This window comes from Haliotis rufescens, unplaced genomic scaffold (genome assembly GCF_023055435.1).
Source record: "Haliotis rufescens isolate VD_foot unplaced genomic scaffold, xgHalRufe1.0.p SCAF_3, whole genome shotgun sequence".
Classification (NCBI taxonomy): domain Eukaryota; kingdom Metazoa; phylum Mollusca; class Gastropoda; order Lepetellida; family Haliotidae; genus Haliotis; species Haliotis rufescens.
The window spans coordinates 30,742,246-30,758,895 of NW_025964001.1; the positions used below are offsets into that span (position 1 = coordinate 30,742,246).

A 16,650-nucleotide genomic window follows, 5' to 3' on the forward strand; every position below is an offset into this window, starting at 1 on the left:
AACATACAGCAAACCCCTTTAAAATGGCAAAATTTCTACTAGTCCTTATCATACCTTAACTATTGGGCAGATTGGCAAGGACAATGGGACTAGTGCCAATTTCTAACGCAGCATTATTACAACTTGCATATAATCAACTCAGTGTGTATTCATCTAAAAATAAATATAAAATACTGTTAAAACAATTAATGAGAATTAAATCTTTCTTTTTAAGCCAAACAAGGCTACCCAGGTGCCTGGGATCATATTCTAAATAAACCTAAAGATATATCTGTTCAAATCCAAGCCTGATCTGTGAATGGCAAATGAAGTGCAGGGAGTATTATTATATAATCTTCTAGTTGCACTTAACAATTTTTGCTTTAAAACTGAACATTGCTAAAGACAAACAAAATTGTTTTTTAAATTCTTTTAATTTCCTTTGGCTGTCCACTGGGTACACCTGGATAATACTTGCAGAACGGATTTGCAGATATTTTCCCTGCTAATCATGCCTCCCAATAAGATTTTAGAATTCAAATACTTGTGCACAAATTGATTTTATTCTTATTTCAAGCTACCCAAGATTAGTTGTCAACTTGATAAAAAATCAGTAAAACATGTCTTACAAAACATTTGACCTAAGCTCAAGCATCAGTGAAAGACTGATCTTCTTTTAATTTCCTTTCTGTCACTACAAAGACAAGTATATAAGTAAATGTAATGTTGTTATATGAAGATGTCCATAGAGAATGGCAAGACAAAAGTGATGAGCTCCAGAGTGTGTTAATGTCCTTAACATAGTGAACCACAACAGAAGTAAAGAGTGGCCTACTTCATCAGGATCCAAGACCTTAATAAGACAGATATCGTGGATATATTACCGATTCCCTACCTTCAGGCACTGACTGGTCCATTCAGGAGTAGAATTGTGGGATACTTAATCATGATTAATTCAACATTAGTGACAAAGTGCAGCATAATGCACTTACAAACAGAGGCACTCCAGATCCAAGGATTTCACCAATATCTATTGATCACAATATTACTGTTCCTCTTCAACAAATTACGAAAAATGTAGATACTGATTCTTAAAGTGATAAGACATTTATCGCTATTATCTAGGAGCAGTTATGTTAAAGAATTTATAATGCAAAATGTTTTCTTAGAATCAAGTCTTTATAAAATCAGTTTGTAATAAGGAGTGAGTGAGTGAATATGGTTTTACGCCACTTTTAGTAATATTCGAGCAATATCATGACTGGGGACACTAGAAATGGGCTTTGTACATTGTACACACGTCGGGAATCGAACCCAGGTCTGCGTTGTGACGAGCAAACGCTTTAACCACAAGGCTACCCGACCGCCCCTTGTAATAAGGAAAATGATACGTCACAAAGGCTCTTATACAAGACTTGTGCTTGTCTATTATTAGATGATAAACAATGCTAATTGAGTTTGGCTAATCCTCCAGTGCGTGTTAGGAGACAGTTTGTCGTCCAGGCCATCATGTTGATACCATAACAAGGTTTTGTCTTGAGGTCATAGATATTTATTACCTTTATTGGTAGGGACATTTTTTAATGATGAGTGAGTTATACCAATGCATGCAATTGAGTTTTTATGGGAGTATCTTTATTGTGAGTCAATGTCTTTGATCTGCAGAGTACTATATATAGCCTGCACCTGTACAGGTCTAATTGAAGATGTGGTTAATAAATAGATGCCAAGTCCCGGTACCAATTGCATCTGCATCTGTATCAAAAATGATAAGTGGGCCGCAGTTGACTATGGAATTGCTTTGAAATAAGATGAAGAAATTCCCCTGAGTGTTCTGCATGTGGCTATTTTGCTTCAGAAAAAAATTCAGCCAATCTTCTCCCACCAATAAAAGGGAATTTGTGGTGGAACTATTGATTGCGTAGCACCATGTGTAGAGTAGAAAGATGAGGGAGACATGTTAGGAAGTCATCACATTAAGCTCATATATAGAGATGCTAATTACAAAATGATGAATAATTTATGTCGTCTTCCTTGCCTGCCCAACAGCAACTTGTGATGTCACTGGGTTCATAACAGTCAAGCTTACTGTGCTGAGGTCATCTTACTGCCATTACAGACATTAATCCTATTTCTTACTGCATATTTAAAATGTTCCCTAAGTTTGCATTGCACATTAAGTTTTTTCAATATTTAGTTTTGTCAGGATCAGATTTTCAGAGTATCAGATTATTTGCAGTTTAGTGGGTTTTTTCATATTTTTGTACCAATTCAATTCATGAACCAAAGTATGAGCACTGTTTTGAACCAAATCTAAGATAAGAAAACTACTTTGGTGCTCATAACCCAACCAACCAAATTTGGTCTCTACTAGGATTAAGACCCACCTTAGTAGTCCAGTGTGCTAAGTGTTACAGCAGGGATAGTTCCAGGAATTTTGAAAGGGGGCTTGCTTTCCATCTTTGTGTTTTTGCAATGTATTAATATTGTGTGCGAAATTCATTGACAGATAAAAATCTTCAAAAGTGGGGGTGGAGGTTTTGGAGCTTTGAGCCTCCCTCTGATACCACCTGTAAGGGACAGTCAATATTTTAGCTATTGAACCGAAGTTGCTTTCCTTATTTACCTTGGTTGAATGTCATAGTTAAATTAAATTATCAATGAACTTAACCTACGATGACAATTTCATTGATTTTATTACGTGTTGATTCCCAAGTTGAAACGTGAAGGTTGACCCTGAAATTGGTATGTACGGAACTAAATTGTGAAATCAGTAAATAACCACATAAGATCAATGAACAATCAACAAATTATATTGAAAGACACAGAATAAGGTTTACAATCATAAAAAGCAATACAATGGATCAAATATGTAGCAGCAACAATAGTTAACAGGCCCTATAACATAAGTCTGTACACTCACAAATGTCTAGAACTTGTCACAGTCAAATGTCTCAAATGAGGAACATACTCCATTCTTGAATCCAGGAAACACTATTGGAAGCAGGCAGAAATGTCAGGGATTTCCAATAGGTATTACGTCTGCATTGGTTGACTATATAAGACACATGTCAGGTCCTGAAGAAGGATTTCGCCTTTGGTATATCCAGCTTTCTAGAAACATCTCAAACCATGTAGTCAAACCCAATGTCTATAACGTAGGTGTCAAGCGCTGGGACGAAGTTTGGACTACAAGCAGTTAAGGGAGGTCACTGTATTATTTTAGAAGCTCCCCAGAGCATGCTAGCAACAATCATCCGCAAAACAGATACAATATATACTGTCACAATTCTGGATGGTTTTCTGGAAGAAGATGTTGCTTTCCTACAAACTCTAAATATACAGTCTAATGAAACTGTTAGCAATACAAGGCGCACCATTTGTCTTGTTGTCTAAGACATCGCAATTTGCTGTGATGAGTTGTGTCCCTTGGACACGCAAGAAACCTATAATTCTTGCGAATACTCCACATCAGGCATTATGACCAGAAGTGCCATTAGAATTGGAATGACGACATATTGAAGCAAAATATGTAATAGAGGTAGTATTCTTAGAATTATAAACAATATGTTTGTTGTTCGTTTGATTGTGGGTTCGAATCCTGGTTCTCCCCGATTATGTTTCTAGGCTTGTTAGCACCATACCCTTGTTCGGGGGTTTCACGAAAGTGGTGAACATCAGAGACCTGCATCACTTTGGGCTTTCTTCCCACATTAAGCTGACAAGCTGTGATATGACTGGAATACTGTTCACTCACTCATTGTTATCCCCCGCCGCGCGAAAGCGCGAAGCGGGGGATATAGTATTCACGACCGTCCGTACGTACGTCCGTACGTCCGTCCGTACGTCCCACCTGTTTATTGCCGCGATATCTCAAGAACTAAACACTGGATTGTCTTCATATTTGGAACTATGGTGTATATACAGACTCCGCAGACACCAGTCGGTTTTGGTGACCTTGATCCCATTTTCAAGGTCACAGCAGACAAATCTGCTTTTAGTGTTGGAAAACGGTGTTGCCGCGATATCTCAAGAACTAAACACTGGATTGTCTTCATATTTGGAATTATGGTGTATATACAGACTCCGCAGACACCAGTCGGTTTTGGTGACCTTGATCCCATTTTCAAGGTCACAGCAGACAAATCTGCTTTTAGAGTTGGAAAACGGTGTTGCCGCGATATCTCAAGAACTAAACACTGGATTGTCTTCATATTTGGAACTATGGTGTATATACAGACTCCGCAGACACCAGTCGGTTTTGGTGACCTTGATCCCATTTTAAAGGTCACAGCAGGCAAATCTGCTTTTGGAGTTGGAAAACGGTGTTGCCGCGATATCTCAAGAACTAAACACTGGATTGTCTTCATATTTGGAACTATGGTGTATATACAGACACCGCAGACACCAGTCGGTTTTGGTGACCTTGACCCCATTGTCAAGGTCACAGCAGGCAAATCTGCTTTTGGAGTTAGAAAACGGTGTTGCCGCGATATCTCAAGAACTAATCGCTGGATTGTCTTCATATTTGGAACTATAGTGTATATACAGACACCGCATACACCTGACAGATTTGGTGACCTTGACCCCATTTTCAAGGTCACAGCAGGCAAATCTGTTTTTGGAGTTGGAAAACGGTGTTGCCACAATATCTCAAGAACTAATCGCTGGATTGTCTTCATATTTGGTACTATGGTGTACAGGCGGGGGATATTTCGTCACTCTGTGACAAATACTTGTTAAAAATTCAGTTTCCCTCGCTTTTGAAACCTTCGATATACCGATAACAAATGGCTACCAAAATTTATGGGAATTTTAAAAAAAAACTCAAGTTTTACAATGACACTATTGTACTGTTGTTTTGTTCATGACACGAAGACATTATCGTGACTACTGGGATCTGCAATAGCTTATGTCACCAGAAGATAAGCTAGCACTCAACTGTATGATGTGTAACTTCAATGGAAAGGAATGCTATGTTTAATGTTTATCCATTCCGCAAGTTAACGATACATGGCATGTATGATCAATGTCAACGTGAAGTGCCAATGAGACAGATCTACTTCGTGAAGTAGGAAATGGTATTGATCAACCTATATATTTGGTAAGGTGTCAAATCAATTTATGGCTTGATTGCTCTGTTGCAAGCTTGTCCAGACTCAGGATTGGGATAGATGGAGGATTGATCCATGTCGTCACAAAGGTATCTGAGTAACAAGTAAGGCAGAAACGACTAGCCGACCAGTCAATTATAAGAGATAAAACACATAGTGGCATCGTGTCATGAGATGGTTTCAAATTTTTTGTGCATTATTTCTTGTATAATATATATTGTATAAAATAGTTAGTTGGTGCGATCTGCCGATCACTTCACCCCCGATTTTGACAAAATTAGTGTAAACAATATTGATTGAAATCTTGAGTAAAATTAATATAACAGATTACAAACATGAGTGCAGATAGTGTAATAACAGGCCTAAATTGCGTACTTCAGTAGAGATTTGTTAACATGTCATTTCTGGTGTTACATGCTCATAGTAATATCTTTGCCTTGAAAAATATACAAACTTATTGTATGAGTGTATTATACGCACCCCCCGGGATGTTGTTTTTGCGGACAAAGTGTGCACTATACACAAGAAAATATGGTATATAGTAGTCAGATAAACCTATGAGAAAGCGTGCTCTAATGTGTGGCCGATATCAGAACAAGGATTGTTTGTTTGTTGTTTAACCCCACACTCAGCAATATTCCACCTATATGACGGCTGTCTGTAAATAATCGAGTCTGGACTAGACAATCCAGTAATTGATATCATGAGCATCGATCCACACAAATGGGATACGATAACATGCATCAACCAAGTCAACAAGCCATCCACCCAATCCTGTTAGTCACCACTTACAGCAGGCATGGGTTGCTGAAGACCTATTCTAACCCAGATCTTCACGGGTCAGAACAAGGCAGTCAACAATACACTATTGTCATACTCTCGATGTTTACACTTTTTCAGCTGTTTTTATATATGAAAATTGACTAAGGGTCTTCTAAATTTGACGGTTGTCTGTTGGCAACTAAAGCTAATTTGCTTGTCTGTGATCTCATGTAACAAGTCAGACAAGTTGGGCATTTATTTTCCACACCACTGAATTGAATGAAACTGCTGTAAAATGTCCATTAGGGGCTGAAACTACAATAATAATGCTTCATTAATGTGTCCACATCTTAAATTGCAAACTCCATGCAAGGCAACGACTGTAATAGATACCTAGCCACAATCTGATGGTTTGGCACCAACATAATGGAAAGGAAAATCATTTTAATTATCAGCTGTCAATTCCATGTATAATACAGTGTTAGAACCTAACACTAGCCCGCTAGCCCAGGGCTACTACAAATTCCTGTGAGTTAGTAAAGATTTCCTAATTCCCCCATTGTTTTAACATTACAAGGGACATTTTTTCTTTACCCTGGCTAGTAAAGCTTTTGAGTTCAGTTGTAACCCTGTACTCATCACCACTGTCTCCAGCATGTGTCATGCCTAAATCTGTGTAATGTTATTTTCTATTAGGGCTGCAACGAATACACTATGAGGCAAGTACGATTCGTATCACGAATGTAGGGTAACGAATACGAATATTAATTCACAAATCAGCAGTGGAAGCATTATTTGTTATATTCAGTGAAACATTAACAACATAAATTAGTTGACATGGTTTGTTAATTATTAATATATCATACATTTATATACTGCACTTATCCAGGTACTAGTATCTGCTCAAATGTGACAATGACCAGTGACCACAATACTGTCAAATTATAAGAGTGTTGTCTTTGAAGAAATCTATGCATATAACATGTTCTTATAGATATTTTTAGGTACAGGGTATGTAAATGCACATGCACATAATCATAAATACCAGTATTCGATTCTAGTGGCCATGAATAACAAATTCAATTCATGAATGGATACAGTTCAATTCACTGAATATGCGAGTGAATCATAACAGCCCTAATTTCTATGTTATTTATTTTGGGAAAACATGCTGTTTCTCTGAAAAAACTCTTTCCTCCTGGAAGCTATGATGTAAATGTCTACCCTCAGCTAAGCTATACCTGTATCCACAAAGATAACAATAAGATCAGCCAAATCTACCATAAGGTGAACTTAGAAGTCACCATTCTGTCCTTTGTAGGCACAACAATATCTGGAAACACAGATGAAATGTATGATTAGATAAAATATTATGTGAAGATATCATGCTATGATTTGGGGATGTCCCCAAACTAAAGGAATTAAGTCTTTATGTGACACCTTACTTTTTGACTGCTCCTAAAGCATGCTATAATCTTGTAGTAGGATTAGTTTGCAACTTTCTATTATCTGTCAGTTGGTGTAACATAATCAAACACCAAAAAAATACATATTTGTATTCATCTTCAATTGACAGATATGTGCAGTCTGTGACTTTAGCCACTTTAAACCTGATTCTAGTAAAATTTCTTTCAAGTAAGCATTGCTTATAAAAGTCCATACCTTACCACTGAGATCTACTGAAAATAATGTTAAATGACAGGTTTAGGTTTCAAAACATTGACTGTTCGAGTGTACCTAACTTTGACCAAGGGAGATAACTCTAATGCCTTTCAGGAAAGTTTCAGTGTCCATACTGTGTTAATGGGGAAGTAGTCATATAATCTTCTTTATGTGTCTGTGATGGTACAGGTATAATGCAATGCACACAGTAGAAAATCTGATTATGCCTCATTCTAATCGTAACTGAACTTTTCAGGGATTTATCTTGGATTCTAAACTAAGTTCCCTTACCAGACAAACTGAAAACCTCATAATGTGTTTCATCATTGGGCTTTTTGTTGGTTTTCTCAAATTAGGAGGTATTTTGACATCGCATTCAATGCGATTGTGTAAAACTAAACCCTAAAGTCTTTTCAGACATCTTTATAGGTCCTGTTATAAATGAAATACAAGTCACCTTTACACTGGTGATCAGGGGCGGTCGGGTAGCCTAGTGGTTAAAGCGTTCGCTCGTCACGCCAAAGATCCGGGTTCGATTCCCGACATGGGTACAATGTGTGAAGCCCATTTCTGGTGTCCCCCACCGTGATATTGCTGGAATATTGCTAAAAGCGGCGTAAAACCATACACACTCACTCACTCACTCACTGGTGATCATTGGTTATAACAATGACTACATGAATTGGGTACTTTGTATTTCTAATTTGAGATTTTTGAAGCATGATCAGCCTTGGAAATACCAGTCAGGTTTATCAATGTTATGGGTTCAATTTGACGCCATTCAGAGCAGTCATCATGAACCTTGCAGTCCTAATTTGGGCATTTATGATTTTATTTTCAGAAAATTTGTATTTTTATGAAGCAAGCTGCCAAACAACTGGGTAATTTAGTTCCTGGTGGCGTGCATTGTGTGAAGCCTAGTTAGGTATTTGTGTAGTGAGACAAAACAGCTTTTGTTTGGAATGTATTCAGGTGCATTATTGATCAGAGACTTGGAGTGAGTCCATCACTTCCAGGTGGAAAATCATGCTCTGTGGAAATAAATGTATTAACAGGTTTCAGAGCTGCAGAATCCTTCTAATTTGACAGCTTGCTGAATTGATTCTAGGAATCAGTTACAGTGAAACTGTCTGAAGTTAACTTTATTGTCTTTCTGAATATTTTTCTGTTCTATGGCATATTATCATCACTCTGCTTGTCGTGAAGTTGAACTATTGTTAACTCACTATATATTTTCAAGGGTCCCCTGGGTTTGGAATTCATGAGTGTAAGGATCCAGTGATCAGATGTTCTAGTCCCCGATTTGCCTTGATTATAATCCTTTGTATGGCAGCACTATATCATGTGCTCAGGGGATTCCCCAAATGTCCACTTCACGTTCATGACACATTTACTTCCATGATATAACTTAAATACTTAACATGAAAACTAACTCCCACACACTCAAGTTTAGGGTTGACATATTGGTATGAAAGTCATTTTGCAGTATATTGCGATACATATTGCAATAAATATTGCAGTATGTATTGGGGCCTAAATAATATATATTTGTACTGTTCAAATGGTACTTCTTCATTCAATTATCCAGACTTCAGATTGCGAGATGGGTAGTATGGATAAATGAGACTACCTACTACATCATCAATATGGAAACGTAGAGGGTGTGCTGTTTACATGGTTTAGATAGTACCCAGTCTTATCCAAATCCCTCAAGATAGTAGATATAATTTATGTCGAAAAATATTGATACGCAAGGGTTTGTAATGCGATACGTGTATTGCTGACGGCTGTATAAATATATACTAGTATTCAAGTTATATTGCACACCCCTACTCAAGGTATGTTCTGTATTTCTAAGGAGATTCTTCACCCTGTTCAGCAGAATTTCCTTTTAAGCCATTGTCATCCCTCTAATAAACGTCTTTGAAATTAACCAGTTCACATGATAAAAAGTGATAAATCAGCATTGGTTTTCGTAACATATCTGAAAAAATGCAGTCAAGCCAGAGATGTTGTTATGTGAACAAATGCTGAAAAAGTGGAAAATGTCCTGGAAAGGTTACCTGTCATGTCCTGCCAATCACATTTTTGTTCCAACACTGTTAATTAGTAACAAATATGTTTTTCTATAACATCAATAATAAAATTTTAATCTTTTGTTATTGATAAAAGTTTTTTTGTTTGATATAGTGACAGCATTCATTATTAGTTTGGGTTCAAAAAGACGAGAATGCAAGGATCAGTTGCAAGTCAGTTGTGTTCAAACCTTTAATTGGCCTGTCACATGCAAAAGTTAAATGTAACACTCATTAATTATGGATGCATGATCAACTGATCAGATTTTTTGAACAGCTTTAGAAAGGAATTGTGACATACTAATGAGATTATGTGGCTGAAATAAGGCCTTTTGTGAACTTTAAAACCTGAACTAACAGATTGAAGCCTGTTTTTCATTCTTTTCACTGCTTGTGTGTCCGATGGCTCAACTGACTGAACACTATTTGTCAAACTCTGTCAGTCTGGAATGGGCACAGCTCCTACTGACAAATATGGAGCTAGAACATAATCCAGAGAATAGTTAGAACATTGCATGTACCAGAGACATATTTTCACATGGAAATAGCTCTCATAATGAGGCCTTCTGACTGTCTAACAGTGTGCTGAGAAACTTAACAGCAATTTTGTATCAGATGGAATGTTGTAAACAAAACAATGCTTGGAAAGTGTTCAAAAGGTTTTTTTCAAGTTTTTTTTTTTTAAAGGTACATTTTTGTAGAATGTTAATAAAAGAGGAGGGCCCTTTGAGGTTTTCAAAGTTTGAGTGGGTTGTTTCAGAAATTGACATAGCAGGGATTACATGAACTGATGAAAACAGCTTTTTGAAAAGTCAGCAATATTTGTTGCAACTGCAGCAGAAGCAGCATATGACAGATGGTTCAAATGAAAGGTGATTATATGATCAGTTTTTTAATGAAAAGCATACCACTGATAAAATACTTGCCATGTACCATACTGAAATAGTTTAAGTCGTAGTCGTGGACTATCAGACTTGTGTTTGTGTCCAGAGGTGGATAAATTAGGAGTAGGCAAATTCATTAGAGCATATAGTGACACGTTCGGGTTTCAAAGAAACACACAAAGTCCGCTGGCCTGAAACGTTGTTAGACTAGTGTCAAATTAATAATTATATATGACATGATGTCTACCCTGCATAGTGTGCCAGATTGTTTATGTGTATCGCAGACAAATTATTTTTTGAGTAGAACAAGATCTTGTAGTTGCAACTAATTCAGCTGATTTTGATAAATGATATGATGAGACAATGCTAAGACTTATCAGATCGATTTGTTTTTAGCCTTGTTGCGTTATTCATGAAGGTAATAGCAGGAGATCCCAGAATATAAGATTTATGTTGTAAATATTGGGCATTTATTCTGATGATGAAATCGGTATCACTATCATAAATTTGATCCTCCCTGAAGAACCCCTGCAAGATAGAACATCCGTAAAAGGGTTAATCCCCATCATAATGAAGAGAACACTGAGTACTCCAGAATTACCATGGGTTTAAAAACATTGGCATACAGCCAGGAATTTCAATCCATGACAACTTACACATTCACAGTCACTGTGCACAATTGCCAACTTCAGAACCCAATAGTTGACAAGGGCTTAAATTCAAAGACATAATTTTTCTCCAGATCCCTTGGAAGGTTCAATACCTACTGGATTATTGTCAATAAATTGCCTATGACTGTAGACTAGGCTTCTGTTTGAACAAGTCAGAAATGTCTACATGATGGTTGGACACAATCAATATGCAGACACCTTGAACACTCACACGTGATGGAAGCTTAAAAATTCGCATGAATGCTGGAAGCTTTTATATCCTGGTTTCCCAGTTTGTACATACCAAGTCATTATGGTTAGATAATTGCATTAAGTCTTCCTTTAAGGAATATCCTGTCTGCCATATTGTCTTAGAGTGTTGGAGCATACAAGGGTCTTGATGTTTAAGTTATGCAGTCGTTCCAAGCATTTGTTTTAAAATGTGGACATGTCAAGATGACATTAGATTGTTCAATTATGTTGATATTTTATTCATTATCAACTTGATGAGTATCTGTAGGAATATGTTGATGGTGACGGGTGTGGACTGAGAGTGAGACTCCAATCAAAGACCGCCATGAAACATTCTGAAGGGGTGGAATAGAATTAGTGCCACTGAAATTTTTGCTATGAATATTGCATGTTTTGTCTGGAGACCTGGCAACTGTAGTTAATTACAGACCAGTGCTGTATATCTGTATATTTTCCAGTTATTATGAATAATGTCTGTAATCTTCACATTTGTTTATAAATATCCAATATTTTACAAGATGTTAAAAGTGAAATAGCATGCATAAGGTGGTTATTCCGATCAGTTCATTTTCTAGGAAAGTGTATGATTGTCATCCAAAATGTCCTGAAGATTCAAGAAGAATTTGAAGTGATACAGAAAAATGTCCTAGTATAAATTGAAAAAATCTTGAAAATGTCTTAATGCCTTCTCTCGAGGAAAAAGGTGTTTGTGACATCAGGAAAGGACTTGATCCATATCACAACATATCTAAATTATGAATTCAGGAGACTTTTCTCAGCTTCCACGCTTTGCGCCTTGCTTCTTTTATTCTGATGAGCTTTCCACGTGGAAAGTATGCCCATTGCCATGTTGGGTCCCCAGATCTTTATCTGTTGTGGCACCTGTGAAGTTGATTATGTCCCAATGGCGTGGATCAGTGCTCATGATATCAATCACTGGATTGTCGGGACCAGACTCGATTATTTACAGACTGCCATCATATAGCTGGAATATTGCTGAATGTGGCATTAAACAGCAACCAAACAAACACACCAGTTGTGGTTGCTAGAAATGTGCAAAATTATTTAGATGCACCAAAGGGAGGTCACTAAGAACTATCCACGATCTTCACGAGAAACAAATTACTTATAATTTTATAAGTATGGTAATATTTCAAAGATATTTGACAAGTTTATGACACATTATCAAAAATAATATTTGAATATATATTCAAGTTGATGTTGTGAATAAAAGATTTGCAGACCTGCTGACCAAGCCGTGAAGGTCCGGGGTAGAATAGATCTTCAGCAACCCATGCTTGCCGTAAAACACATAAAAAACATTGCGAGGATCGATGCTCATGATATCAATCACTGGATTGCCTGGTCCAGACTTGATTATTTACAGACCGTTGTCATACAGCTGGAATATTGCGGCATGAAACAACAAGCCTACAACAAACAAGCAGACCTGCTGACCAACCTATTCCAAAACTTAAGGAAGTGATATTTTTATCCGACATTGAACTTACGTTTTCAGCTTTGTCAAAATCTGGTAATGTAAGCTTGAGAGTGGATAGGCAGTTTTTTTCTATATGATGTGAATAATTCTGTTTCTTGTTCCATACAAACTATCTGTGACTTGGTTAATATTCAAATTTGCAAAGTAAATGCCTTATGCTGCATCAGCAATTTTGCAGACTGTTCACTTGGATTAGCAGTGTTATTTGCGCAACAGTCTCTTTCAATCCTTAAAATAACAGGAAAAGTGTTCCTAAGAATTGGTATTTCCCAAGCCTGTAATGTAATACTGGGACGTTGAGGTTGCCTAGTTTTAAAGCATTGGGTTGTCACACCGATAGTCCTGGTTCAATTCCCAAATGGGTACAGTGTGTGAAGTCTATTTTAGGGGTCTCCTTCTGTGTCTATGGCTGGAATTTTATTTTTAGCAGCATAAATCAGTAATACATTTTATCACACGTGTACTTACCAGATGGTACCAAGGTAAAGTCTCCTCTGCTGAATACATCTAATGAGCTGAGGTTCTATGTAATTTTGAAACAAAGTGCATAAATAAAGCATACTGTCACAATATTTACCACAAACCTACAAACATCACCATTCGTATAGAATGACTTGAGGAAACTGAATAATCCTTTAGATTAATGATGCCCCCTTGGAACAAACATTATTTCCAGTATTGGTGGGTAATTTAGTTTTATTGAAGCCATTTGCTTGTACAACGGAACACAGGATTAATGTTCACGTGTTACGTCATATTCTGGTATTGTACACACAAAGGCTGTTAATTACATTGTGAGTTTATTTGCCAGATGTTAAGTAACTTGCTGAGAACAAATGTTGATAATGAGCTCTGTTCCCATTAGTCTGCTCTCAGAAGAGCTGAGTATGAAATATTTAACTGTCCTTGACCTGAACACGGTAATCTGGGGTGTACACTGAGGGACTCATTGAGTTTAAATGCATGTGGACAGAACAAGCTCAGATATGGTGTAATTCCTACAAATTCCAAACCCCTATTACGTCAGTGCCAGAAATTGTGTAAACTTATTATCATACGGCAATGCAGATCATTTTGGTACAGGTAATTAAGCTCTATTTAGGGCAGTCCAACACTATATATGAACCACTAAAATATTTGTGTAAAGACATGTTCATCCAATACATTATGTCCTCTTTCAAACAGGCACGGGAGGCACCTTCATCTCAGGCATCCTAATTCACTGTGCACAGTTGCATCCCTTGGCCATGCCAGGAAGCTATGATTGTGGATTCGAATCCTGGTTCACCCCAGTTCTGTTTCTAGGTTTGTCAGTTCCATAACCATGCTTGTGGGTTTCACCAAAGTGGTAAACATATGAGACCTGCATGACTTCAGGCTTTCCTCCCACCTTAAGCGGACACTCCATGATATGACTGGAATACTGTTAAAAGCGGTGTTAAACCCAGCTCATTCACTCAATCAATCCTCTTTCAAACAACTTTTCAATCACATATTCTCCCCTCTCTCTATTACTTTATCTATAAATATTTCATGTCTCTTCTACTGTGTTGTATGTACTTTTGAAATTTGTAAATACCAGGGAGAGAGCAATCTACATGATCTTAGTTGGTAGAACAAATGTGTTTTGATAAAAAAAAAATCACCAGGGCCACATGCCTCGGAGTCTCTCCTGTACCACCTGTTAGCAAGAATACAGCTAAGAATAAACTTTGTGACTATGGAAACCTAACCAGCTCTTAGTAAATAACCTGTAATTCCTTTTACAATGTGTATTAAAAACATGCAAAGTAAATTGCTGTTGTATCCTATGATAAACCCAAGTGTGCCCCTTTGGCATTTTGCCCTGTCAGATCACACTGTCAAGCCTAGAGTTCTGAGATAGCTAAGATTGTACCTAATGGTTTCCTATGCCAAACCAGTGATTTGATAGAGTTTTGACATATGTAAACCTACCCATCTTCTAATTTTTGCTTCCTCACACTGAATGGTGCTCCAGACAGCATGTTCAGATGGCAGGACAATCAATAAGCAACAAATGCTAGAAACCATTGATTTTTTCAATGGAGATATAACGCATCAACCAGTTTATAATATTGCTTGTTACTTTCTTTTAGAGCAAGGCATAAAATATTTATCACATCCATTGTCTGTCACCCAAGTCAGCAGGGGAATAAGTCCTGCCAGTGCATTGTTGCCCCCTGCTATTGGTCACTTGTCCTGGCATCTGTTGCACATGTGGACTATTAAGGGTTAACGACTCCCTATACAGCGTACACTGTGAATGGACGTGAGCGATACAGGCTGAAGAGTCACGTTGCTGTCTGCTCGTTCAGTCATTGGACTGCTTCTGCATGGTCACTATTGGTGTTTATTTATTGTGAGTGGGAGGATACATACATGAATTAGGAGGTGAGGTAACTAGCAGGATATCTAATCTACTTCTACCTCAAGAAGAAGTTATCGTGAGTGGATACTTACATAGACCAGGTGGAATACTCCCATACTTGATGTTCAAACTCTCCTCTGCGAAGAATTGATTTTTATGGCATCTCTTGTAGTCTTGGTATTTCATTGTCTGCAAGAGGTGAGAAGTAAGGGCTAGTGCTCAATACAACTGGAGCCAGTCGCAGAATCCCTTTGACTACAGTTGAAGGACCCGGTTTAGATATCCAGCCTTCAACAATTGCCACTAAACCCATTGACAGGAAGAGCTCTGTCAGGAGTTAAGACTTGAGTTGAACATTCTCCCATAACCTTTCCATTAGCTTTATCCGTGATCACTTGTGTGGCTAAGATAGATGTCCATCTGCCAGCCTGTTTCTGTAACAGACACAGCTGGAGCAAGCAGCATTCAAGGATTACCATCAACAAGTTAGTCAGGCTCTGAGCAAGACCGAAGGTGTCTTGGTGCTCCATGATAGTGAATACAAGCTTGTGTTGCCAGTTTAATCCATCGGTACACACAATCATCGTGTGTTGGCATCTCCCTTCCAAGACATTGTGTGGAATAGCACAGTGCTATAATCACATATCAACATCCCATGTCAGCTGAAGTCCAATGTGATCAGGAATAGAAATGTGTAGAAATCCATCTGTGTAAAGGAAATAAGCACATAAACTCGCCAATTAGTATTTTAAAGGAAGAGGATATACGGGGTCTTCCCAGTAGCAGTATCAACAGTCCACTGGCAGTGAGTGAAATTACCCAAGAGGTGTGTAGTGTAGCACGTGGTCGTGCTTCACCTGTGGTTGGATTAGGAATCCCACCACTGCTGCATCGTCGGGAGTACCTGAAGCAGGCGTTGGTTGTGTCCCCAGCATCTGCTAGATGAGCCATGCTAATGAACATGCTAATGGGGGTAAACCTGCGGGTGAGGAAGTGGAGGACCCTGACCCGGAGCGCAGTCAGCTGATGACGGCCATCGAAGATCAAACAAATGAAGTAATTTCACGTCTTCTTATGTCATCTCATATCACTTTTAGTATTATACATGAGGAGATTTTCTGATTGTTTTGGCATATCTAAGTGCTTGATATATGTCACATTCATCAAGATTTTCTATTGCCAGTTAACTTATTTCAGGCTTTTCCTACTATATTTGTCATTCATCAAGATTTTCAATTTCATGTTTGCAATTATCTTATCATTTTAACCTGTGCATGTGTCATTTACAAGTTTAGACAGGGCAACATTTTTGATAGTCCTGAACTTGTGAACTTTGAAACTCTAAAATCTAGTTAATATGTTAGAGAAACCATGTAGTCTAC

The 16,650-nt window shown here is 37.7% G+C and overlaps 1 protein-coding gene across 7 annotated transcripts in view; it reads left to right on the top strand.

Annotated features, from left to right (window-relative positions):
* LOC124145810 (synaptosomal-associated protein 25-like) overlaps positions 1 to 16,650 on the top strand; it is a 128,043-nt gene that overhangs the window by 21,945 nt on the left and 89,448 nt on the right. Inside the window, exon 1 of one of the 7 annotated variants that reach the window (XM_046515768.2) lies at positions 15,157 to 16,324. The exons of 3 other annotated variants lie outside the window; for them this stretch is intronic. In XM_046515768.2, the coding sequence (XP_046371724.1) occupies positions 16,211 to 16,324 (114 nt within the window). In that variant the 5' untranslated portion in view covers positions 15,157 to 16,210. Of the gene's footprint in view, positions 1 to 15,156; positions 16,325 to 16,650 lie in introns of those variants that run through there. 3 more of the 7 variants (XM_046515751.2, XM_046515759.2, XM_048402840.1) reach the window with 3 other exon arrangements.